General features: G+C 45.0%; 4 protein-coding genes and 1 pseudogene across 5 annotated transcripts in view; 2 read left to right on the plus strand and 3 right to left on the minus strand.

Moving 5' to 3' along the window:
• Positions 1 to 12,359: 12,359 nt before the first annotated feature.
• LOC104254376 (histone H2B 8-like) lies at positions 12,360 to 12,741 on the plus strand (annotated as a pseudogene).
• A 183-nt stretch (positions 12,742 to 12,924) lies between these two features.
• Positions 12,925 to 25,730, minus strand: part of LOC132316938 (uncharacterized) — a 35,947-nt gene continuing 23,141 nt past the window's right edge. The window contains 1 exon segment of the mRNA XM_059816956.1: positions 12,925 to 13,254. Coding sequence (XP_059672939.1) covers positions 12,925 to 13,254 — 330 coding nt within the window.
• On the minus strand, positions 18,590 to 19,239 carry LOC104258156 (histone H2A.J). Of its 2 annotated transcripts, XM_059816959.1 has the most exons (2): positions 19,151 to 19,239; positions 18,590 to 19,045 (listed from the first exon to the last, which is right to left on the minus strand). In XM_059816959.1, exons 1-2 carry the CDS (start codon positions 19,229 to 19,231, stop codon positions 18,842 to 18,844), a joined length of 285 nt encoding a protein of 94 aa, XP_059672942.1. In that variant the 5' UTR covers positions 19,232 to 19,239; the 3' UTR covers positions 18,590 to 18,841. The 2 variants fall into 2 exon arrangements, with proteins under 2 accessions (XP_059672942.1, XP_009811439.2); XM_009813137.2 differs by having other exon boundaries at positions 18,590 to 19,239.
• Positions 19,558 to 19,973, plus strand: LOC104257580 (histone H2B 1/2/3/4/6). Its single transcript, XM_009812390.2, has one exon. It carries the CDS (start codon positions 19,558 to 19,560, stop codon positions 19,936 to 19,938), a length of 381 nt encoding a protein of 126 aa, XP_009810692.2. The 3' UTR covers positions 19,939 to 19,973.
• Positions 21,212 to 22,087, minus strand: LOC132316940 (histone H1.10). Its single transcript, XM_059816958.1, has one exon. The coding sequence runs from the start codon at positions 22,085 to 22,087 to the stop codon at positions 21,425 to 21,427; it is 663 nt and encodes a 220-aa protein (XP_059672941.1). The 3' UTR covers positions 21,212 to 21,424.

A 25,730-nucleotide genomic window follows, 5' to 3' on the forward strand; every position in this document is an offset into this window, starting at 1 on the left:
GTCTTGTATATGCCCTACGCCGACTGCTCATCGGGTAGGTCTATAAAAAAAATGTCAAGCACCTAATCAAATTCTAAAGCTACTAAAGCTTTCCTTACTCAAAAAATAGAGCTGAGATAATTACTCTAAAATGAGGAAGTACAGGGAAATATGTCGGTAGTGTTTAGGGTTCCCCCCCCCCCCGCCATTCCGATATGAAATAAAGCAGGTTTTTTTATCAATAAGCCTTATTCCAATACAGTCATACCTTTTCTAATAAAATGTCCCCGTCCCCTTTAAACATTTGCTGTTGTTCTCAAACGACTTGGCTGCATGCCAGAGCAGCTTGTTTACTCAGAGAGCTCCATAGGGATTAGTCCCTATACGCGTGATACTTGAAAGACAATGTTTCACGAATTTTATCACGCCATGCACAGCAGAAATGAAATGGTATAAAAAAAGTATAATTTCATTAGTCCCAGAGATTTCATGTGGTGTCGTTTTTTGTCATCTGTCTTTGATGGAGAATAAGTGCGGGAGAATAAAGTGGTTCCTCATACATCCTAAATAGCAAAGTAATAGGAAAATAGAAGTAAAAAATAAGGGATGCTTTAAAAAAAAAAAAAAGTGAAGGCGAGGGCTTTATCGAACTTCAGGTGGCGCAGGACGTGCAGGGAAGGCTCTTTTTTTTTTTTTTTTTCCCCCTCCAAAAAAGCCTTTTGTCAGGGGGCTGAAATCCTGGCTTCCCGGGATAGAGGCGGCGATAAAAGCGTCTGTGGCGGGGCCAAAGTAAAAACTCTGCATCTGCTGATATGTTACCGCTGTGGCGGAGCGCGAAGCTGCTGCCCGCCCCGCTCGGCGGGGCAGAGATGAGCGGTAAGAGAAGCGAGAGCGCCGCCGCCTCCAGCGAGGGAGGGGATTGCGGAGCGGGAAGTGGCTGTTACCGCCCCCTCCCAGCCGGACGGCGGGCTTTTCAAAACCTCCCTGTTGTCCAATGGAATTTGCGCCTTCCCGCTAGCCAATCACAGGGCGGTGATGGCTATAAATATCAGGCCCCGCAGCTCCTTTCTGCATACATACTCACTGTTCACTGTTCATTAGCAGTTCAGGGGAAGATGGCGCGTACGAAGCAGACGGCGCGTAAGTCGACGGGCGGGAAGGCGCCCCGCAAGCAGCTGGCCACCAAGGCGGCCCGCAAGAGCGCGCCGGCCACGGGCGGCGTGAAGAAGCCGCACCGCTACCGGCCCGGCACGGTGGCGCTGCGCGAGATCCGGCGCTACCAGAAGTCGACGGAGCTGCTGATCCGCAAGCTGCCCTTCCAGCGGCTGGTGCGCGAGATCGCGCAGGACTTCAAGACCGACCTGCGCTTCCAGAGCTCGGCCGTGATGGCGCTGCAGGAGGCGAGCGAGGCCTACCTGGTGGGGCTCTTCGAGGACACCAACCTCTGCGCCATCCACGCCAAGCGCGTCACCATCATGCCCAAGGACATCCAGCTGGCCCGACGCATCCGCGGCGAGCGTGCTTAAGCTTTTAGGAAACGGATCTTTCAAACTATCGAAAACCCAAAGGCTCTTTTAAGAGCCACCACATGGCCACTAAAGAGGGCTGTAAACTTAGTCTTGTGTAGGAAGTGATGTTTCTTGGTGCTTTTCGGGTAGCTTTACAGTGATCAAGAGCCTGTATCTTGTAGAATAAGTACTAATCAGAATGTGTAAGTCATGTTTCAAAGCGGTTGAAACGGGTCCAGACCGTAGCAAAACAGTATGGGGTGGTAAATTCCTGTTGAGGCGATTATGTCAGGAAATTAATCTCTGTTTAGTGTGAAAATTCCTTTCTATACCTTTTTTCTAGGGACTTACTTTTTAGTTGTTAGGGAAAAGGTTGTAATCGTGGGCCTTCCTTTTCTGAAGGAGAAGATATCTAGTTCTCAAAGATTTTTATATACTTTTTTCTTTTTAGCTGTGTGTCTTAATAGCGTTTGTAGAAACTCATTGAATTCGTAAAGGTGACTACAGGACTCGGCGTTCTCGATTGCAGAAGATGTATTCAGAGGTAAGTATCTGACAAATGCCTCTTGCTGTGCTGCTTTTACTTTTAAGTTCTTATAACAAGGTAACAACATCACGGTTTATTTTCCCGACAGAAATAATGTTTTCCTTTCCAAACACCTCTTCTTTTTTCTTTTTCGGGGGGTGGGGGGTGGGGGGCGTGCGTTTTCTTTCTGAAGGCGCAAGAAATCCTTTCCTGCCCTTCCGGGAAAGTCGCTCGATCGGTAGTTTTCTTAGTGCCTTATCACTCGTGGTCTGATTGTCCCTGCCGTGAGCGACGTCCCCCGGGTATTCTCAGCACTTCTCAAGCTCTTCTCGTTTATTCCTGAGATAAATGCTGTATTTCCAGAGAGAGCTGAGGGTAGGGTGGTGGCAAGGGTAATTTCTGCAACTTTTTGTTTTCAGAAGAGGTATGTTTTCTGCTGGTGTCTTCTCTGGGACACACTCGTGGCATCCTTGATGGTTTTGGGAATTCTGTCTGAATTGTTAGAGACGACCATTTGGATAAATTTTCTCCATCTGTGTAAGGCTCCCGGAGACGTTTGCTGAACTGAGCACAGAGAAAGTGTTTTCCAAGGAATATTAGTGCTTAAAAACTTGACATCGAGTCCAGAATTACTGTTAAATGGAGTTTTCCCTATTCGTTGTATTCGATGATTATTTTTTTGTGAACTTACCTGGAGAGAACGGGGTTTCTCCCTGACTGTAAGTTCAACTGCACAGCCCCTTGCCCTCCTACTCAATAGATCTGTAGTTGGTGCCTGAAAAATGTAGATTTCCAAAATGATTTCTGACTTTCTGTCACCTTTCAATTTATTTTTCTTATACTGCAGCCGTTTTATGTAATTTGGGGAGCTTGCTGTTCTATTGAAGTATTGGAAATGAAGTCTTTTTGGTTTTTTCAATGCTACAAATGAGTAGCTGTGCCTTTAAGAAGCGGTTGGACTGAGTTGAATACAGCCTTCATTTAAACTTAGAAACAAGGAGCCATGGAGAATTGCTTAGAGGAGATATTTCTTTTGGAAACCCTAAAACCGCAAGACTCTTGTTTTTCTGTAACTGCTGATACGCTTCATCTTAGGAAATCTTCCTTTCTGTGTGAGGAGCTCGGACTCTGCAGCAAAATCCGACCAATCAACTGCCTCGACACACCATTTTCTTTCCCTTGTTTTTCTCTGTTTCAGCCATTTTCTGTTACTTAACCTCGGAGGGGTAAAAAGAAGGGGGAGAAGGTACCGGGAATAGTACTTTGGGAATTAAGATAGTCTGTGTGATTTACTCCCCCCCGCCCCTTGTTCATTGACATAGTATTTGTGGTTTTCAGAACAGATTTTTTTTTTTGGTAGATAATTACCAGTGTTGATTGCAGAAATTAGTCTCAGTGAAAGCAAACTCATTTGCTGTTATTGTCTGTGATATCCAAAGATCTATTCGGTTATCAAACCTGTCTCTGTATACGTATGATAAAATTATTAATAATTAGCTCAAGTAAAATAGCTGGTTTTAATATTTCATATAGTGGCTATTTAATATCTTATATAAGCCAAGGGTCAGAATACTTACATTTTGGCAGAAGTTTGGCTCAAAAATGGTGCTTCTTTTCATGTTCAAGAAATAAATGATTTTTGAGGATTGAAAAAGGGATACAGTTTTTATTGGTCTTAATCGCTATAATTTTTCTTCCAGACTTTTGAAGACCTTGGACTCTTGATAAATACAGTATTTCCTGGACTCATTCTCAGAGTTACATGCTTGAATCATAAAAAGCACTAACACTCCATCAGCTGAGAAGGAAACAGATGTGTAGCTTTTTTGCAGGAAGGGTGAGCTCATATGAATTCTAAATTATAATGTCAGAGTCTGAATTAGTTTTGAGGTAAAATACATTATGAAAGGACACTGATAATAACCTATCATATTTTGTCCTAGTGGACCAGGGTAGCAATTAGGAAGAATTCACTGTGTGGATTTTGAAGTCTGTAACAGATGCAGATGGTTGTAATAGCGATGGGGGGAACAGTGGTAGACTGATTGTTAGCGTATACAGTGGCTTTACTCTTTCTTCCTTAAACAAGTGATAAATCCTACCTGAATCCTATCTATCAGTTTGCATATGGTGTTGAATCGCTTAACTATAAAAGGGCAACAACAACATGTAGGTTGGGGGGGGGGGGGAAGTTCATAAGGTATGAATAAGAAGTTATATCAAGAGTATTTAAGTTGCGTTTTTTGAGCAAAGTTAAACTACACAAGGAATTGAAAGACATCTTGCACTTCCTATAAAACTAAGAGAAGAACCAATTATCATTAAGTCTGATACGAAATAGATCCTAGAAGGTATTTGCTAAAACAAAACCCAAACACATCACGATTTAGAAATAAAACTGAATTTGCCATAGACAGTTTATTTGATGTAGCATTTCTTTAGTCTAAGACACACACAGATGACTTAGTGCAAGATTTCCTAACTCAAAGTGAGAGTAGAAGTGGAGGTTCCTCTGGTATCATCAAGGTCTGGCAGCATTTCTGTGCTTTTTTCAGGAGAGCCTGAGCTAATGATAGCTGCCAGGTAGGAGCTGGCTGTGTGCAAGACTGGTGTGCTGACTAGCTGAGGCTTGCAGACTGCTGGTCCTTTGCCCTGTGTGGCTGTTGGTAATCATGTCAGGTGCTTTTGCAGGTGACTTTAGATGCTCAGTGAGATATTTGGTTAAGATTGTTCCTGACTGTTTAGTTATCCTCTGTGAGTGATCTAGCACTGTGTTTGTATGATCTGGCTCAAATCACTACTTGGAAGAACGTACTTCTTATCAGTCCAATGGGTAAGAGAGCATAACCCTTGAGGTCCTGGTGAAATATTTTCTTTCATCAGAAACATATAAAAGAAGGTCTGATGAAAGCATCTTTCTAGAACAAAAATATTTGAATCAGCCCTACTTGACACTTACTGTTTCCAAAAAACTCCTAACATATATATCCATATAAAAAAACCTCAGGTGATGTTTTCATTTGAATTAACTATAGGAATGTAAAAACTTTGTGAAGGTGATATGGTGGCTTCCATGCAAGCCAGTATGTAAAGATAATTCCTAACTATCCTATCATATTCTTTTAATTTGCAAATACCTCTTCAGCTCTGACTCACAAGTGAAACACCTGTTGATAAGTCTTCAGTAATCACAAACAGTGAAGTCTGAGCTCAGCCAGCCTCAGCTCTCCTATGAACCTGGGCAGTACTGCCTTGCTGCATCCTTTCTTATCTCTTCACTCCTGCTTTCAAGTCATGTTGTACCTTCAGCTGGGTATCAGCATCTTTCAGCTTGTAGATGTACAAACATTACTGTCACAACAATATAAACATTTACAGAGTTTTCATATTATACATAGGTGAGCTTTAGGAAGTACTGGTTGTCAGCTACTTGAAGCAATAGTCAAATGGGAAGCTCTAGTCTCAGCAAAGCTGTTACTGAAATAAAAATGACTAATAATAAAAAGGCAACCTACTCAAGGAACATAATATATAAACCAATGCAAATCAAAACCAAATTTCATAAAAACAGCTGGTAGTTGAAAACTGTAAGCTCAGTTTGATACCTTGGCTTTGAGAGGCAAGCTCTTCTAACTATAAAATGGTGTTGTTACAGTGTTCTGTATATTGTAAAAGATGTGTTGCCCTAGAAGTTCTAAGAATAGGTCCAACAAGCTTTTCCAAGCCTTTTAAAAAGTTAGGAAAATATAACATGGTATAGACCACAAAGAACTGTAGGAGGTTCTGCTTGCCAGCCCGTAAGGTTCTTGGTAATGTGAAAGGCCAGGAGATGAGACATTTCTAGCCTCTTATCTCCTTTGTCTGCGAACAGCTATTGCTTATAGGACAGCACTGTGGCAAAGTCTCTAAGCATCCAGGTTGCAGTCTGTGTGAAAACTCTCACCTCCCACTGTAGGAGTGTCCTAATGTCCTACATGGCAGTACAGAGCTGCAGAGTGCAGCAGCGTTACAGAGGACACCTTCCTGACTTCTGGTGAACACTTCGCCATTTGTAACTACTAAACTCTGAAGCCTTAAACTCTCTTAGGAAAGAGCGGTGGCCTTTACAACTCTGGTGAGTACTCATACGACATTAATAACTCAGTGAGATGTGAAAAAATTCACATTTCTCCAGGAAAGTGTAAAAAAAACCCTATTCCCAGAACTGGAAATAAGTAGTATATGCAAGCACCAGAAAGAAGAGCAGAAGAATAGCTGGAGGGTGTCAGTTGCATCTAGATGGTAGGTAGTCAAGATCCCAAAATATCTACCTGCATTTTGTCCGGGACACCCAGGCTGTGAAAACAAAGTACAGCATAAAACAAGGGACAGTATAATCAAAAGCAATTGAAAGATGAGAGGAAGATAACGATCAGCCCTGGACCAATAAGGCATTCAGCTATGGAGACAACAGTTGATGAGTAAATTCTAATGGTCACAGAAGTGGTAGAGGTTGGAGAGACAGAAGAATAGAATTGCTGTTAGCTTCTAAACTGCATAGAGGCCATTCAAAGATGAGCATATTGTAGGCAACACCTCCCCTTCCCTGGAGACCTGCTGAGGGCTGCTAGCAAGCATTCCTTGTCTTGCCTGTACCTGCAAGCAATACTGGCCTGTCCACTTGCAAACTTGATGTTTTGAGTGTGTGTGTTAGGATGTGTGACTGAAACCACTTTTGCTTTAAAGTAAGAATGCCTTGCACTGAGCTTTGCTGCACCACATCAGTGTTTAGATGTGGGTTTTTTTCTTCTTTTTCTTAACATCAGTTAATAGTTAATCATAGAGAAAGAATGTTTTGTTATCCAGATTCCAGGCAGTGATAGTGTACGGCTTCAGTTCCAGAACTGATTCCCTGTCTTGCAGGCTGTTTTATCCTCAAGCACCATGACAAGTTGCTAGCACAGGACTGGGCAGAAAATGTGTTACTGGGCTTGATCACCCTATATATCAGCAAAGACTGTGCTATGCTGTGTCATCTGTTCTGATGCACATGTGGAGATTAAATCTAGTCAAGATATTCAAAAAGTTGCTCAAATTTCCTGTGTATCCTTTTTGCTGCTCTCTTTACCCTTTATCCTGTGTCATTACTACACATTTCTGAAGACCTTCCAACATTTCCTTGTATGCCTGCCCCATATCATAAATATTTGAGATAGTTATGAGCATCTCCCTTCTCTCTACACCTGTGTTTTTGTGTGTTATCCTAAGCACACCACTCTGATCCATCAAGATGGACCGGTAAAGCCATACAAAATGCTGGCCTGTAAGAGCTTCAACCGGTGAGGCCATTAAGAAGGAAGAAATTGTTCCAGAGGGCACATGAGATAATTTTCAATAAATGTTCAGTATGCTCCCATGGATTTTACCACAGTATGCCAATGTTGTAATGTACATGTGGATGCAGAGCTTAATGCATGGTGTAAGAAGCATGATGAAAAGGGAAGAATGATGATTTCTGTGACACAGCCTTTCAGGAACAGGCAAAAATCAAATGCAAAACTTCCCATGTGTTTCAGACCCCAATTCAATTAGCTGAACTCTGAACATATTCAGAATGAATTCAGGCTACTGATAGTCCATGAAAAGCAGGTAAGATCCCCACTGTACCAATGCAATGATAAGTAGCATTTGAGAATTTCTGTATGCTTTGCTGCAGTCAACCAGCTCATTGTGACACACTGGAATAAACTGCCCAGGGAAGTGGTGGAGTCACCCTCCCTGGAGGTATTCAAGGACCGTGTGGACGTGGCATTGTGGGACATGGCTTAATGGGCATGGTGGTGTTTTGGATTTTTTTTGGTTGATGGTTGGACTTGATGATCTTACGGGTCTTTTCCAACCTTAGTGATTCCGTGATCGTCAAAATAACTGTCACACTGAGATTAAAGGACTTCTAAGCAAAGAGCCATGCTAGCTAAAACCCAAGTCATATAGTGAAATAAACCATTAAGAATTATTTTTTCGTTTCTCTTTTTTTTTTTTGTTCTTTCTACTAAATGAAGTATGGTGCTAGTTGTTGAAATTGAATGTTATTTTCCTTACTTGTGCCAGTTTTGATCTTCCCATCAGTTCTCTCAAGCGGGGTCACCCAACAGATTTTTTATTTGGTTTTAGGGAAAAGGAACATGTCCAGAAAAAAATGAAGCTCATTTACATGGATATGGACTAGTCCACTTTGAGGAGAGATTATTTTAAAAGTCTGAGAGATGACTCTACAGTCAGCAAAGAAAATGTGGGGGATGCCAACATTTGGCACTCTCAGGCTTCTTTGGTAGTCTCAGTTTAGGCCAATATAACACAGAATTTTCACCAGACCAGACATGTCATCCCACCTCTGCATCCAATGCCTGAAAACTGTAACAGAGTCAGCAGCGTTGCCAGGCCAGTTCTTGCTGTTTCACTGGTTGTTTAGGCAGGTGTGTGCAGAGTTTGAGTTCACCTTGCAGCAACACAAGTGCAGTCTACGCAGAAATAAAACAAACAGCCAGTCTAATGTGAAGTAGTCAATACTGATTACATGCTGTGAGGACTGAATAGCAATTGTTATGTGTATATCTGTGTGTGCATGTGTATATGCAGTTATTATACATTTTCAAATATCTGTAACTTCTGGGATTTTTAGATTTAGCCCAAATAGGAAGTTCTTAACTTAGCCCTATAAAATGTATCTGGCTTGATGGCCCTGGAATGAGTGGCACTAAGACAACATTAGAAGTATTTTGAAATTCATGGTATTTTAAGAACACTTCCAAATACTGATACGTTGTATCCTCAAGAGGTTTTGGGACTTTGGTTTGTGTTTTGTTACTTTTTTTTTAACACATTAGAAATAACATTTGAGTTACTATTTATCAGCTATTTAACTAAAAGTACAGTTTCAAGTTCCCACTGATTCACCATGCTGTCCCAGTACAGATGCAGAACTCCGCTACTATACTATACAGCACAGCCACCCTCACCCATGTCCCCCAGAAATGTAAAGCAGAGCTTCCCTGAGACCCTCCATGAGAATCTTCCAGGTGTTTGCTGTTACAAAAGGGATGGTATTGCACCCTTTCTCTTCCTTGAGAACTATTTCCATAACTCTTTCTTATCCATCAATCCTATGGATGTCTTTACTTAACATTATGATTTGGGTTTTGGAGTTGCTAATTGCTTTTACTTTGTAAATGCAAGAGGTTTATCTGACTGAAGGCTGAAACACACATGCTAATGGACCTATCACTAAATTGTAGAATACTCTAGTTTAAATGTAAGAGTCAAACAGAAACCTGACCAGTGGTGTTTATAAGAAGGTGAATAAGCAGAAAAGCCAAGAGGGCCTCATACCAAGGTAAAAAAAGAATATCAAATGGGCTATGACACTTGACACTTCCCTAAATGCTGTAGTAACAATTCCAAAACAAATTGTTGCCTGAATTGTAAAATAGATTCCATCAATAGATTTACACAATTTCATAAAAGAAGGCTGAAGAGTTTTGAACAAAATTTTGCCTGGTAAGGGGGGAAATGGAAAAAGAACTAAAAGATAACAACAGAGATACAAAGTAAAAATCCTGCTGCCTTATGTTTCTGTGTTTGAAAAAAGTAATCTATATGTAAAGGTATATATACATCTTCTAAAAGGAGAGCAATTTCCTTTTTGCTCATGTATCTAGTACACTTTCTATGGAATGAGGGAGGGGTGGTAAAGGGAAAGAACTATTGTAATTTTCTTACCCTAAAAAAGTGTGAGCTATTTTGATTAATAAATAAGAAATATGCCAGGGAGGGAGAGATGACAATGCCTTGCTACTGAAACACTTTTTTTTTTTTTTTCCATTTTCCAAAGAAGTTACATAAAATTATGACAGTAAAGATCTTTTATAGTGATATGAGTTCTCAGAATATGAAGACTAAATGCAAATTAAAACAGAAAACACACTAAAACAAAATCTGTGAAAAGTTCTTCAGTAAATTATAATTTTCACACTTCTTGAGGACTTATTTCTGTTTATTTCAATATCTCTCTATTAAATGGAAAAAAAATATGTTATTGCCATAATCACTAGAAATTTGTGAAAGATATGCTGTTAAAAAAAGAAAACAAACCACCAGGTACACTGAAACACATTTTTACTATTTAAATTGTGTTTAATCTCGGTATAAATTAGTTTATTACTATCTGGTTTAGGGAGTAAAGTGTATTAGTTTGAGCAAGTCTGCCTTAGCCAGGAAAGTTAGTAATAATAGAATACTGATCTGTATTTTTTTGTGTGAACCGTTAAAAATACATGTAGCATTTGTGTTCTATTTGGCATATGTTTAGGAAGGAGATAAACCGAGGATTAGTGTGAGACTATTGGAGTAGTCTTTCGTTTTCCTTAAGGTGCTGAGCAAGAACGGTCTCTTGCTTCCGCAGTAGGAAGCATTCCCAGAACATGATGTTACGCCTTGTGCTGCTTCCTTACAGTCTTAGAAAGATTCTTAAGGCTCTCAGCTTTCCTCGCAATGGTCAAAAATATGCTTGATAGGTAAAAGTATGACAGATATATGTATGCGTTTGCGTGTCTGTGTTCCTGTGCCGCGAGAAAAAAACCCAAAACTGATCACCTTTTCATCCACTTGAAGGAAATACTACGTTACATTTAAAAAGAGAAAAAACCCCATCAAACTCTTCTGATCACCCGGCTTGTGTGCTTCGTTCCCCTCCTCTTTTAAGCAACATGTAGAAGGACTTAGTAACAGAAAGACGCTGAAGGTCGCAGAGGACAAGGCTGGCAGACGTTATTTAAATATATCTGTGGAAGGCCTCTGTGCAGGCAGATACTAATAAATAAAAAATTAAAAACAACGCATGAAGCGTCCAACGCATAAGCGAAGATGGACTGGGCGGGCAAGCGAGCATCAGCGGCGGGGCGGTAGCGCCGAGCGTGGCCCCGGATTGGTCGGATTTTGCCGCAGACCCGCAGAGAGCCGGGAGGGCCGGGGCCGGGGCCGGGGCCGGGGGCGCCATCGCCCCCGCTCCTGCCAGCGGCGGAGACCCAGAGCTGCCTCGGAACACTCACCCGCGCAGGGGGGCAGGGACAGGACGAGACGTGGAGGGAAATAAACAAAAAGACGCGCAGGCTGACAGCGGGCAGGGGCAGCGCGCAGGGCGGCCCGAGGGCAGGAAGCGCGGGGCGGGAGCCCAGCCCCGCTCGCGACAGGCAGAGCCGGCGGACGCGTCCCGGTGGCCAGTGCCGAGGAAAGCGCCGCGGCCGCCGTCGCCGTCTCGCGGGAAGCCCGTGCCGAGCCGCGCGGGGGCCGCCCGGGAGCGGCGGGCGGGGGAAAGGGCGGAGACTGCCGCCGCGCCCACGCCTCCCCGCCGCCCGCCTCCCGTCGCAGTTCTCAACCAGGTCGGCTCCCGGGGAATATACTGAGGCTCCGCGGCACTGGTGGCGCGCAGTGCGAGGCTGCAGATAGTGGCACCATGTCTGGCAGAGGCAAGGGCGGGAAGGGGCTCGGCAAGGGGGGCGCCAAGCGCCACCGTAAGGTGCTGCGCGACAACATCCAGGGCATCACCAAGCCGGCCATCCGCCGCCTGGCTCGGCGCGGCGGCGTGAAGCGCATCTCGGGGCTCATTTACGAGGAGACCCGCGGCGTGCTGAAGGTCTTCCTGGAGAACGTGATCCGCGACGCCGTCACTTACACGGAGCACGCTAAGAGGAAGACGGTCACGGCCATGGACGTGGTCTACGCCCTCAAGCGCCAGGGACGCACCCTCTACGGCTTCGGCGGCTAAACTCGTATCGAAATCACACCGTGAAAACATCCAAGGCTCTTTTCAGAGCCACCCACAAGTTTCACAACGAGAGCTGTTTCTTACTGTGTTTGAGTTTCAAAAGTTTTTTAACCGATAAGGTTAGAATATTTTTAAGCTGTTGGGTATCAGTCAGTACTTAAAAGCTGTTACAAAGTATAATCTCTAAACGTCCTGGGAAAAAATAGTACTGCAAAATATTCTGCACTAAGATCAGAAATCGTAAATACTTTAGTTAGCGATTGTAAACTGTGCAGCTTTTATGTATTTAGATAGATTTTTTTGCTAGTGAAGGCAGTTATCACCATCAGCATGACAAGAAAGCACAATGATGGTGTAGATGCAGCGCCTAAGCTGTGATGGTTACAGGATGGAAATGCCTGTAATTACATTTGTATTTTTTCTCCAAAAGGAATGGAGCGATTACAATCCTAATTTGCATAACGCCCTTATAATGGGGCGGGGGGGAAGGCGTCATTTTTGATGTTCAGGGTACAGCAAAGTTCTTGGAAAGAAAGCTTTAAAGATGCCTGAGCCGGTGAAATCAGTCCCTGCTCCCAAGAAGGGCTCTAAGAAAGCGGTTCACTAAGACGCAGAAGAAAGGCGACAAGAAACGTAGAAAGACTAGGAAGGAGAGCTACTCGATCTACGTGTACAAGGTGCTGAAGCAGGTGCACCCCGACACGGGCATCTCGTCCAAGGCCATGGGCATCATGAACTCCTTCGTCAACGACATCTTCGAGCGCATCGCGGGCGAGGCCTCGCGCCTGGCGCACTACAACAAGCGCTCCACCATCACCTCGCGGGAGATCCAGACGGCCGTGCGGCTGCTGCTGCCCGGCGAGCTGGCCAAGCACGCCGTCTCCGAGGGCACCAAGGCTGTCACCAAGTACACCAGCTCCAAGTAGAGCGTCTCGGATCATTCATTTTAAACCAAAGGCTCTTTTAAGAGCCGTCCAAGTTTTTTTAGAAAGAGTTAGATTTTGCAAAAATACCTTCTTGCAGCAATAAACAGCTCTTTTTATGGAATTTGTGGGTGGCTCTGAAAAGAGCCTTTGATATTTTGACAGTAGAAGGTTTTTGATTAGAGTTTAGCCGCCGAAGCCGTAGAGGGTGCGTCCCTGGCGCTTGAGGGCGTAGACCACGTCCATGGCCGTGACCGTCTTCCTCTTAGCGTGCTCCGTGTAAGTGACGGCGTCGCGGATCACGTTCTCCAGGAAGACCTTCAGCACGCCGCGGGTCTCCTCGTAAATGAGCCCCGAGATGCGCTTCACGCCGCCGCGCCGAGCCAGGCGGCGGATGGCCGGCTTGGTGATGCCCTGGATGTTGTCGCGCAGCACCTTACGGTGGCGCTTGGCGCCCCCCTTGCCGAGCCCCTTCCCGCCCTTGCCTCTGCCAGACATGGTGCCACTATCTGCAGCCTCGCACTGCGCGCCACCAGTGCCGCGGAGCCTCAGTATATTCCCCGGGAGCCGACCTGGTTGAGAACTGCGACGGGAGGCGGGCGGCGGGGAGGCGTGGGCGCGGCGGCAGTCTCCGCCCTTTCCCCCGCCCGCCGCTCCCGGGCGGCCCCCGCGCGGCTCGGCACGGGCTTCCCGCGAGACGGCGACGGCGGCCGCGGCGCTTTCCTCGGCACTGGCCACCGGGACGCGTCCGCCGGCTCTGCCTGTCGCGAGCGGGGCTGGGCTCCCGCCCCGCGCTTCCTGCCCTCGGGCCGCCCTGCGCGCTGCCCCTGCCCGCTGTCAGCCTGCGCGTCTTTTTGTTTATTTCCCTCCACGTCTCGTCCTGTCCCTGCCCCCCTGCGCGGGTGAGTGTTCCGAGGCAGCTCTGGGTCTCCGCCGCTGGCAGGAGCGGGGGCGATGGCGCCCCCGGCCCCGGCCCCGGCCCCGGCCCGGCCCTCCCGGCTCTCTGCGGGTCTGCGGCAAAATCCGACCAATCCGGGGCCACGCTCGGCGCTACCGCCCCGCCCCGCCGCTGATGCCCGCTTGGGCTCGTGGGGGAGCATTCGTTGGGACGTTTCCTGGGCAGCGCTCTTGTCGTTCGCTTCGGCCATGGAGGCTCTGCGGTTTTTTTGTCTACGCGGATACTGCGCTCCCGACAGCTCCCCACTCTTCCGTGTAGTCCTGGGGGCCGGGCCCGAGCGTTCAGCGCTTTCATTTCAGCACGGAGCGACCTGCAGGTCTGTGCGAGAGGGAGAAGGGAGCGAGGCCCTAAGCGGCAGGGAAAATGATCAGTGAGGGGCTCCGGTGGGAAACGCTTAGACCTGAGGCTGCAGTGAAGGCAACTTGGAGCGGCTGCTTGGGAGCGCAGAAGAATCCGTCCGCCTTTCTCCTCTTCAGCCACCCTCAGCCCCGCAGCGCGGTCCCATGGGCAGTGCTGGCCGCAGGGCGCCGGGCTCGCTCCCGGCAGCTGCCGGACTTTGAATAGAGAAGTGCTCGCTACCGTGCAGCTGGATCCAACAAGAGAAAGAAAACATTAAAGACGTTACCAACCAGATGTTTGTATGGCATCTGAAAAATGAACAGTAACCAAATATTTTTTTCCTCAAATGAGCAATCTAGAAGTTTTGCTGTGAATTTCACACTTCTGCTAACAAAGCTCACATACATGCTGCTTACAGTATGTTGGACTGTATTTGTGAAGTGGATGAGCAAATACTGAGAGTTACAAGGCTATATTTTTAAAGGAAATGTGTTAAGATTTTACATGTTACCTACACACTCATAGTAGAAGTGATATGTGTATAGTACTTGCCAGTTGTTATATTATTAGTATTTTGTGCAGTTCAAACATGTCTATCTTTTAAAAATGATTGATATATTTTTTAATTTGTACAGTTGTTTATGTAATTTCATTCCTGAACATAATTTACAGAATTTAGGCTACACCTCCAGAATATTTCTTGGCAGAATATATTCCCTAGATTCAGGAGAAAATGTGGTTGAGATATTCATGTATTAAGTTACAGGTGTTCAAAAAAGTACAGGTCTCTTTTATAAGTATCACTGTGAATTCCGTTTTCATTCAGCCTGTTATTTGAAACAAATCAAAGTGAAAAAATTGCCACGCAAATATATACAACGTGAGCAGGCCAAAGTAGCTTTACTTTAGATTATGTTCACTTTTTGACTGAACATAATGAACTAAGACTGTTTATAGACTAACTGGAAGGTTTGTCACTAGTGGTCCTGCTAGGCTGGTGCCTAACATTACCATTTAGCTTCATGAAGTCTGATTTGTTCTTTATACCTAAAGATCTGTGTCTAGATATGTTTCCCGAAGCATTTATAAACAACCTTCTGAATATTAAAGGAGTCCTAAAGGAATTGCAGGAAATCTTTTAGTGTGTCAAAATCATAATTTCTTCATAACTCTTCCCAAGTGCAAGGTGAGTATCCTAGTATAACTTTTCCCTCTATCAGAATAACGACTGAAGGACTTGGAAAATAGTCTTCTAAGTGTCCTGGCAGAAATGAGTGATACAGAAGCTGAGACAAGTAACTTACAGATTAATTAACTGAAAACTCCTTTCCCCAAAGTGTGGATCACATTTGATATGCTTTAATATCATGCTTCCTGGATAGTTGCCTTGCCTGTAGGTTGCTACAAGTGGCCACAGACACGTTTCTCAAGTGTTTCAATCAGTTACATTGTCAGTTCTTTCATGGATCAGAGGGTTTTCTTAGACAAAACCAATTAAAGTTGCTGCTGAGTATATTTCCTAATGAAGTTGCTTATACTGTGAATTGGAAACAATAAGTATTATTTTGAACAAAGTTTGGGATCCAATCCCCAGATTATAGGAACTACATTTTTTTCATGAGTTTGGACACATAGTACTAGGAGTTAAACGACAAAGGAAACCCTTGCAAAACTCTGCTCAATTTAAAAAAAAAAAAATCTGTAACTTTTCAAGTGTGCTTTCATAAGGACAGTGGTCCTATTTCTTCACTAAAATATAATGTGGAAATTGCATTTTTTTATTGCAGTAAGTCCACATCCTACCATGACTACACAAGTAAGTACATAATTAGTAAAAAAAATAGTGTATTATATCCAACTGCGAAGTTGCTCTTAATTTTCTTGAGAGCTTACATGGCAATCTAAATCCATGTCTGTTTCTGCTACAACTTTAATAATAATATGCAAACTAAATCATGTAAGATCTTTTTAGTACAGTGCATTATTCCTGACATTGCAAACAAATTATAAGTGAAAAGGCATACGAAAGCCTTTAATCTTACCTTTTAGCTATGCAATTCTAAGGCTTTTGATATATATAGATTGACATTATTGTTATCCCTAAATACATCTGTGATCTAGAACATTTGGGGGAGCTTGGTTGGAGATTTTTTTTGCATTACAAGTTCTTGAGAATGTGAAGGTGTATTGGAACCCAGTGACAAAGCTAAGGCACCATATGGTATGGATTTCCTCTTTACTAATATTTGTTGTATATGCAAATGAGAGAAACCTCATTTATTTAAACTTACTTTGCTACATTCCTTCATCCAGTGGAATTTACGTGAAAGCCATGAGTCTTTAATACCAGAAGATTTGCCAGCACTCTTATCATATAATCCATCCTGCCACAGAACTACCTGACTTATAGGATACCTACATTTAGATTTGAAGTCTCATCAGTGTGATAACAGCACAGGGTTCACAACTGGTACAAACACTAGTGGCTAAGAACAAAAACAGGGAATGCTAAGAACTGGACTTAAGTATCATAGTTACTGAGGTGAGCAGAATAGTGAGTGAAATAAGAGGTGTTTGGAATGAAATTGTGATGAAAATAATGAATTTCTGGTCAGAGAACAAGAAGAATTTTGAGATATGCTGGACTAACCTCCACACTCAGAGAAGGGCAGGGCCCTTTTGTGGTGCCAAGTCTAATTTCCACATATAGGAGTTTGTTCACAGAGAAATCCACCCCTGCATACAGACAGCCCCACACCCGTGAGCTTTCTCTGGAATTCCAGTGCTTTGATCTAGAGATGCACACTTGCATCCCAGAAAGCCCATCATATCCCAGGCTGCATGAAAAGAAGCGGGTCGAGGGAGGTGATTCTGCCCTTCTACTCTGCTCTCATGAGACCCCACCTGGAGCATTGCATCCAGCTCTGGGGTCCCCAGCACAAAGAAGACATGAACATGTTAGAGCGGGTCCAGAGGAGAGCCACAAAAATGATCAGGGAACATGTCTCCAATGAAGGAGGGCCGAGAGAGTTAGGGTTGTTCAGCCTGAGGAAGAGCAGGCTGCAGGGAGACCTTACTGCGGTCCTTCAATATATAAAGGGGGCTTATAAAAAAGGACAGAGACTTCTTACCAAGGCCTGTAGTGACAGGACAAGGGGCAACAGCTTTAAATTAAAAGAGGGTAGATTTATATTGGATATAAGGAAGAAATTTTTTTTGCAGTGATGTTGGTGGGACAATGGACCAGGATGCCCAGAGAAGTTGTGGATGCCCCATCCCTGGAAGTGTTCAAAGTCAGGTTGGAGGAGGCTTTGAGCAACCTGATGTAGTGGAAGTTGTCTCTGCCCATGGCAGGGGTGTTGGACTGTCTTTGACAGTCCCTTCAACCTGAACCATTCTATGATTGCAATCTTCTGACACACACATATGCAGGGATTTGTTCTAGAAACTAAATATCGAAGACTTGTGTATGTTATAACACAGGTTTTATATCATTGCAGTTCTTCAAGAAGAGAAGCATGAGTGCCAGAGATATGTAGCTGCAGCTAATGAGGATGAATAAAACAGCATAATGAAAACATTACAGCTCTAAATGTATCCACTTGCAAACAAAACCCTTAGGCACATAGACTGTCACCATATCAGAACAGTCTGGTGTTCCAGACAGCTCTCTTCCTGTTTCTCTCCGCAAATTATGCCTGATGTCCCATTTTGGCCATGGTACAGTTACACCTAAAAAGCCTCTCTGCTACAGCTTGGAGGTGGGCTGGGGAGCAGAGGCACAGTGGGTAGTATCTTGCTATAGGCTGTATTTTCCTTCCTCCAGGCCCACAGCATTAGTCCTCCCCAAGGGAGGGGAGGGCAGAAGAGCTACACGGGTGGGAGCTACGGCCTCAGTGCAGTGTGCTACAGACCATTAGGTGCAGCTTCTGGGAACATCCTAGCAAAAGGAATCAGCTAGATGGTCTTTCCGTTTGCAACACTGACTCTAAAGAGCTTTAACACTATGCTCTTGGGTGATATTTGTGCCAACAACATAGAAGACTTATTCAAATAATTTTGTCCACTGTGAACTAATGCAACAAGAGCTATGCACAGTGAGGGAATTTTAAGAGTGACAAGTTTGAAAATCCCACTTAAAACAGGAACAGAGTTTCTTCTTAATGGAAAGATGCTACATTGTTGCAGGTCTGACTAGTTGAGGATCAAAATGAGCCATTTCCCCTAAAGCATTTCTAATTTTATTTCTAAATAAAGTTAGAGTCACAGGGAAGCTTTGCATATTTTAAAGAACAAAGGCCTACAAAGGAAGCCTTTCTTCATCCTTAGATGTAGTTATGTGGGTTTGGAGTGGTCTCCTATTTTCACGCTGCATAGCTTTTTTCCACTCCTCCCTAGTCTTCTAGCTACCTCCTCCCCCATGCTTCACACCATGAGTAGTCTGTAAAGCCATGAAAAGATGAGCAGATTCAACATTAAGAAAAAGTGGTTTACTGATCCTCTTACAAGAAACGATCAAAGGAATCAAAAGATCACTACAAACATAATTAGTGTTCTTTCATTTAAAAAAAATGAGGAGTGAGAAAAGAAATGTATCACTGCTCTCAGGTAGGAGAGCTTTAAGACATTGCTACAGAACATGATTTTAGCTCTTAATAAAAGCAGCACATAAGGAACACTTAGCACCAAAGCACTTTTGTAAAGAAAGCAACACAACTCTTTTCTGACTGTATGGGTGGCTCTGAAAAGAGCCTTTGGGTTATAATGTTGTGTTATGAAAAGTCTGAGCAGCTTTACTCGCTGAACTTATTTGCTTTTAGCCTTATGACTCTCAGTCTTCTTGGGCAGCAGCACGGCCTGGATGTTGGGCAGCACCCCGCCCTGCGCGATGGTCACCTTGCCCAGCAGCTTGTTGAGCTCCTCGTCGTTGCGGATGGCCAGCTGCAGGTGGCGGGGGATGATGCGCGTCTTCTTGTTGTCGCGGGCCGCGTTGCCCGCCAGCTCCAGGATCTCGGCCGTCAGGTACTCCAGCACGGCCGCCATATAGACGGGCGCTCCAGCCCCCACCCGCTCCGCGTAGTTACCTTTCCGCAGCAGCCGGTGCACGCGGCCCACGGGGAACTGCAGCCCGGCCCGCGACGAGCGTGACTTGGCCTTAGCTCGGACTTTACCTCCCTGCTTCCCACGGCCTGACATGCTGTGGGCGGTTTAAAACCCAGAACCTCCACTCCAAAATAAGACCGAGGAAATATACTGACGCAACGCCTCTTCCCGTTTTATCCCTTCCCTAGGCGGGATTAGCGTTGGTGATTGGCTGGAAGCAGTCATTGCTTATACAACCAATGAGAAGACGGATCGTATTGTGACCAATCAGAAGCAACGATACACTCCCGTAAGGTAAGATCCAATCGAAGTGTACGAGTTAGAAGTCTGGTATTTGCATAACAGCCGTATAAATAGAGGGCGCTGCGGCCATTTTGACTGCTGATTTTGTTCTGAAGGGGAGGAAGGTAGTTGTTGAAATGCCTGAGCCGGCCAAGTCCGCCCCCGCGCCCAAGAAGGGCTCCAAGAAGGCCGTCACTAAGACGCAGAAGAAGGGCGACAAGAAGCGTAAGAAGAGCCGCAAGGAGAGCTACTCGATCTACGTGTACAAGGTGCTGAAGCAGGTGCACCCCGACACGGGCATCTCGTCCAAGGCCATGGGCATCATGAACTCCTTCGTCAACGACATCTTCGAGCGCATCGCGGGCGAGGCCTCGCGCCTGGCGCACTACAACAAGCGCTCCACCATCACCTCGCGGGAGATCCAGACGGCCGTGCGGCTGCTGCTGCCCGGCGAGCTGGCCAAGCACGCCGTCTCCGAGGGCACCAAGGCTGTCACCAAGTACACCAGCTCCAAGTAGAGTGTCTCGCATCGTCTGTTTTAACCCAAAGGCTCTTTTAAGAGCCACCCACATACTCCCTGAAAGAGCTTTAACACAGAAGTGTTTCTGTCTTTTTAGGTGTGAAAATCTACTTAAGAAACTGTAAATAGAATTTGAAATAAATCTGTTAAATCACAATTATCAGAGCTTGCAATGATTAGTCTCTGAAATCCTTAATGAATGTTTTACAGCTTCAATCAAATTCAAATGTGTAAACTATTACTTCATAAATGTTAACATTCAGATACTCACTTTTCCAATAAATGTAAGCAATATTGTTAAGTTTTTTTCAGCGGAGATATGAGATGTAGGACATTATTCTACACATTCCATCATAAATAAGAAATTCACATAGCTTCCAAGAGATACATTAACACATATGTCCCAAAAAACGAGGATGAGGGGAAAATGAAAGACCCTGATCACTTTTTTTTGCATAGCTGTCTTGGGGCAGTCGCAGCTTAAGTATTTTCCTCTCTGTATGAGAAAGCAGGAAGCAGCGTAGTAGATCGGAAGGCAAGGACAAGAAGGCTAGGAGAAGCGAGGACACCTCTAAGGCGGGGTGGACGCTTTAGGAAAACCAGCTGTCCGGGGAAGCGCGGATCTGGGATCACCGGCAAGCGCGGAGGCAACGCGGGCAGCGGTCCTTGTCCCATCCACAGGGCGGGCTTTTCCAAATTTTCTAATCGCCAAACGAGAGGCTGCGCTTCTCACATCAGACAATCGCAACCGGCCGTAATAAGCTGAGCTCCCGGAGCCACCGGTGCTGCAGGGAGCTCCCCGCCGCTCTGCCTTCGCGCTCCTACTGGACGTAGAAGACCCGGGCGCAAAGCGCTCTGCCCGCAGCGGCTCATGACAGCTGCCTCGCAAAGCTCCTGCCGCTCCGACTGCACTGCCACCAGGCCGGCAGGGTGCGGAAGAGGCCCGCTGGTAGCTTTACCCGCCTCCCGCCCCGGCACTCTCCTTCTCAAAAAGCAGGTCGGTGAAGTCACGCAAAAATTAAGACCTGCCCCACGACAGCGCTGCCAAGCGGAAAGTTCATTGACACGGAGCTGCGCTGACAGTTCCCAGCTACAGTCACTAAAAGGCGTGGCAGTCCCACCCGGGCTGTTAGGAACCGCGCTGGTTAAAGCACCGCTGGTTAAACCTCCGCGCCTCCGAGTGATACCCGCCCTAAGCAGTCCCTTTAACACATGCACCCTCTTGCGGTGCGCAAAAAAGCCAGCCTTTAGAAAGTGTTTTCAGAGGGAATGTAAACTTTATTTTTTCCAAGTCTTAGCGTAACCACGGCCGGAAGTTTAGAGTCCCATCCGCGTCACAGGCGAACGTCCCACACGGATAATAGCGTGTGGTTAGCTCTGCTGCAGGCACGGAGCTCGGTGACGGAGTGTATCAGCCCTTTTTCGGACAGTAGTGGGTGGCTCTTAAAAGAGCCGTTGGGTTTAAGTATTTCCACTTCAACACTTCACTTCTTGGGCGCCGCCTTCTTCGTCTTTGCCGCTTTAGGCTTGGCCGCCTTGGGCTTGGCTGCTTTGGGCTTCATCGCCTTTGCCTTGGCCGGGCTCTTTGCTGCTGCCGCCTTTTTGGGCTTGGCAGCCTTAGTCGCCTTCTTGGGGCTCTTGGCAGCTTTCTTGGCCGCGGTGGCCGCCGGCTTCTTGGCCTTCTTGGGGCTCTTCTTCACCGCCGCAGCCTTCTTGGGCTTCTTGGCAGCGCTGGCGGGCTTCTTGGCCGCCGGCTTCTTGGGCTTGGCTGCGGCCGCCCGCTTCTTGGGAGCTTTTTCCTTCACTTCTCCTGGCTTCTTGCTGAGGCGGAAAGAGCCGGAGGCGCCGGTGCCCTTGGTCTGCACCAGGGTGCCCTTGCTGACGAGACTCTTGAGCCCCAGCTTGATGCGGCTGTTGTTCTTCTCCACATCGTAGCCGCCGGCGGCCAGCGCCTTCTTGAGCGCGGCGAGAGAGAGCCCCTTGCGCTCCTTGGAGGCGGACACGGCCTTGGTGATCAGCTCGGTGACGCTGGGGCCCGCCGGCTTGCGGGCTTTGGAGCCGCCCGCCGCCTTCTTCGGCTTCTTGGCGGCGGCCTTGGCGGCGGGGGCCGCGACAGCGGGAGCGGCGGCGGGAGCGGTCTCCGACATCGCTGCAGAGACTTCTTCCTAATCAAAAGAAAGTAATTGGGCTACAGTAACCCCGATGCCTGAATTTATAGCGAAGCGGTGATCTGTGATTGGTGCTTTGCAGAGCCCGCCTAACTGTTAGCCAGGAAGAGCTTTTCGTCCTCCGAGTCTGTGTTTCTTCGGAGTTATAAATTCATATTTTTTGTAAAATGCGTGCCACGGCATCACCCCAGTTTCTTCGGGGAGTGAAGAGAAGACGGTGGACTTTCATTCGGGGGAATTTCTTGCTGTGGGGACCCCAGGTGAGAGAGAAAGGACGTGTTAAACCCCGCGTTGTGAAGCCAGAGAGACCCCGGGAACGGCAAACTTTTGTTTTTCCTTCTAAATTAAAATAAATCCCGTAGGTAAAAAGCCTCCCCCGTAATACAGGCTTATTCTTTAGGGGGTTTTCTCCAGATTAGGATAGAAACCGAGGGGGTAGCTTCAGTACTTTTGTCGTAAATTGATTTCAAAGAGAAGGAAGTAACACAATTTCATGGCTGAGCTTTGAATATGGATAAAGATTCGGCTCCCTTAACCATATCTTTAACTATTAAGGACACAGTATTTCTAGAGAATTTCGTGTTTTGGGAAAATAAGAGGCCTTCAGAAGAATATATATACTGTTGAAAAGTGTCTGGAACTAGCCGAGGCTCTGCATTTTTTGTGGTGTTCTGTAAGTGAATAGTAAGATTTTGATATTTTTACAACAGTTTCTCTTTATAAAATGAAGCTGTCAATGCCTAATTAATGCATATAAATTCCCGAGAAACTGCTAGTTTAACGCTTTCTTAGTTACAGTAGTGTATACCATTATTCTTTAAGACTTAAAGAAGTCAGAAGCAGACTTATAGAGGAAAAATGTCAAACAGGTATAGATACACTAGTATGTACCGGATGCTACTTAAATATTAACAGAGCCAGCTGAAGCCTCGGTTCTCCCCAAACAAATTAAATATTGTGGAAATCTGGCCTGTGTGAACAGAATGATTCAGTCTCAATATTACCTATAAATATTTGGACACAGGTTGTGGGGGCTTTTATTCTTTTTTTCATAGGTTTCATAAAACCTGCATTCTGTTCTTTAAAGGAAAACATTTGCCAATTTACAGTTTTAATCCAAAACCTCAGAATATTAAAACAATTTTCAGACAATCCTCTTAAATCAGAATCAGCTTTAATTATTATGATCCCACTTAATTATTAAGTCTCACGAAGTGACAACAGAAATTAATTACAGTTTTTAAGGACTGCTACGAATTGTTTGGGATAATTTTTGATTAAATCAGAAGACAAAAGCCTCGATTGGCTTCTAATTAAAAAGCAGCCAGAATTCTTCTTGGTTGAAAAGAACAAATTAAACACAAACCTAATACTTTGCTCCATTGTACTTTGTAAAAACTTGTAATGCAAAACATCAGTGGACTATTTCAGCACGGATGAATTTGAGATTCTAGAAGACAAGTAGTATGTTGCAAAAGGCCCTGGCATTTGTTTTCATACATTAAGTGTTGAAGAGGCAATTAAGTTATACTTAATAGTAGGTAGTTTTGGTTTAAATAAGACAGATTAAAATGGCAGGGATAAATGAGATACATTAGAATAACAAAAGTGAATACAATGAACTGTCACTTTTTCATATTCTCTTTTAGTTCTATTTTTATTTTGTTGTGTCTGCATGCAGGCCAGCTAATAAACACTTTGAAAGAGAGGAGAGGAAGGGAAAAGAAGAGGAAGGGAAAAATAGGTTTTTCAGTACCCCACAGTAAAAAACAGTCTGAAAGGCATACTGTAGCGGGCTGTGAATTCTGCCACGCTTCTCGTGAATGTGATGTCGTTCCCACATAAGCAACTAGACCAAATCCACAGTAGCCATAGAGTTTGCAAGCTCAGGCTGGTAACTCAAATGAACAGTAGGAATATTTTTCTGAGAGGTAAAAAGGCAGTTACTGGTAGCAAGATGAGGGCATTTTGCTTATTTTTCAGGTTAGGTGAATGGAGATGGCCATAAAGCAGAATCTGACTGTAAGTGATACAAAAGACAGAGCTGGGAATGGTTGTCACCTATCCGGGTCTGTGTAATGTAATGCACATTATTCTGAGAATAAGGACTGAAAGAAGCTTAATGTGCCTTAATCTCTGTAGCTTTTACGATTTAGTGCTACATCTCTAGGACTCTGTTTTATTACTTGAAACTGGTCAGGAAGCTGGGAGCAACTGGGAGTGGACAGTAACCCCTGGTGCAAGAGTGCAGCTGTAGCCCCAGGGGTGGGTCCCTTTCACCAGCTCCGTCCCTCACATCCACACATTTGTGCAAGTTTCGCTTCAAGCTCATTCTTTGTAAACCTGTTCTCAGTCCACCAGGAGAGGACAGATTTCTTTCCCCTCCCCCATAAACAGGCTGCAGATTAGAGGTAGAACGAGATGGGAGAAGAGCTCTCAGATCTTGTTCCCTAAGTAACGGCAGTTACTTGAACTCCATCCACAGCACACAGGGATTGCTGTCCCTACTCCGTGACAAGTTTTAAAGGGACAAGATCGTCTCTGTTTTTGTAAGGAAAGCAGATGAAGAAGGTACTGATCTGAGGATTTCAAGGAGCAGAATTTAGGACTTCTCCCACTTTTAGTTCTGGATGGGTCCCTGTAAATCTGCATGTCTTTTAAAGAATTCTCTGCTCTGCGTGCTGACTATTTTGAGTTGCACTTCTGAAGTTCTTTTCTTTTCCCTAATAGTCTGAGACACTGGAAGACTTGGCAGCTGGCCTCCCGCATTATGTGTCAGCGTCCTTTATTGTACCTATTCCTCAACCATCAAACTGGCCCTGTTCTGCAAAGAACATTATTCCCGGTCTACTTCTGACCTTTGAGGATTTTCCTGGTCTCACCAACTATTTCTGCAAAAGGCGATCTTATTTTTAAAGAGAGGGGCTTTAGAGATATGAGGTGGTGTGAAAAGGGAGGCTTTTCTAGGGTTATTTCCCCACCCCACCCCACTCCATCCCACCCCACCCCCGGCCCCAGCAATGACATTTTCTAGATAATTGGATAAAATAAACTTGTCAGAAGCTCTGAACAATTTTCAGGTTTGCATTGCTGGAAATAGCTGTTAAATTATGCAACACTGGATCAAAAGAACAATTCTCAGCTTTTAGAGAGACCAATCACTATCTGCCTTATAAATAGCATTGATACTGCCCTGGGTGTTTTACAGATAAGAGAAAAAGGCAAAGCAAAGCGAGCATCCCACCACACAACTTAGCAAATCAGTGGTAGAGTATGGAACAGTTTTTCAACCTGACAGAGAAATTTTCTTACTGTCAAGCAACATTACTTGAAAAAAAAGTTTTGAGAGTGAGCTGGCAATAAAAATTGTTCGCAGTTTCCATGTGAAGTGACAAATATTTAAATGTGACTCCTTTTATACTAAATTTCAAGCAAACAACAAAGACTGAAAGTTCTCCTGTTTTTCCTTTCCAAGCACCCTGTCCAAATGCAGGCTCTGTTTATCTCCTCAATTTCTTATGCCTCCTTAAAATGCATACCCTTACTTCCCCAAAACAGAACCTCATTCCCATGCATTATCATGCAACATGCCCTGGCTTCTTTCCTTGCCTAGCAGTATAGG

The sequence above is a fragment of the Gavia stellata genome, chromosome 4, assembly GCF_030936135.1.
Source record: "Gavia stellata isolate bGavSte3 chromosome 4, bGavSte3.hap2, whole genome shotgun sequence".
Classification (NCBI taxonomy): Eukaryota; Metazoa; Chordata; class Aves; order Gaviiformes; family Gaviidae; genus Gavia; species Gavia stellata.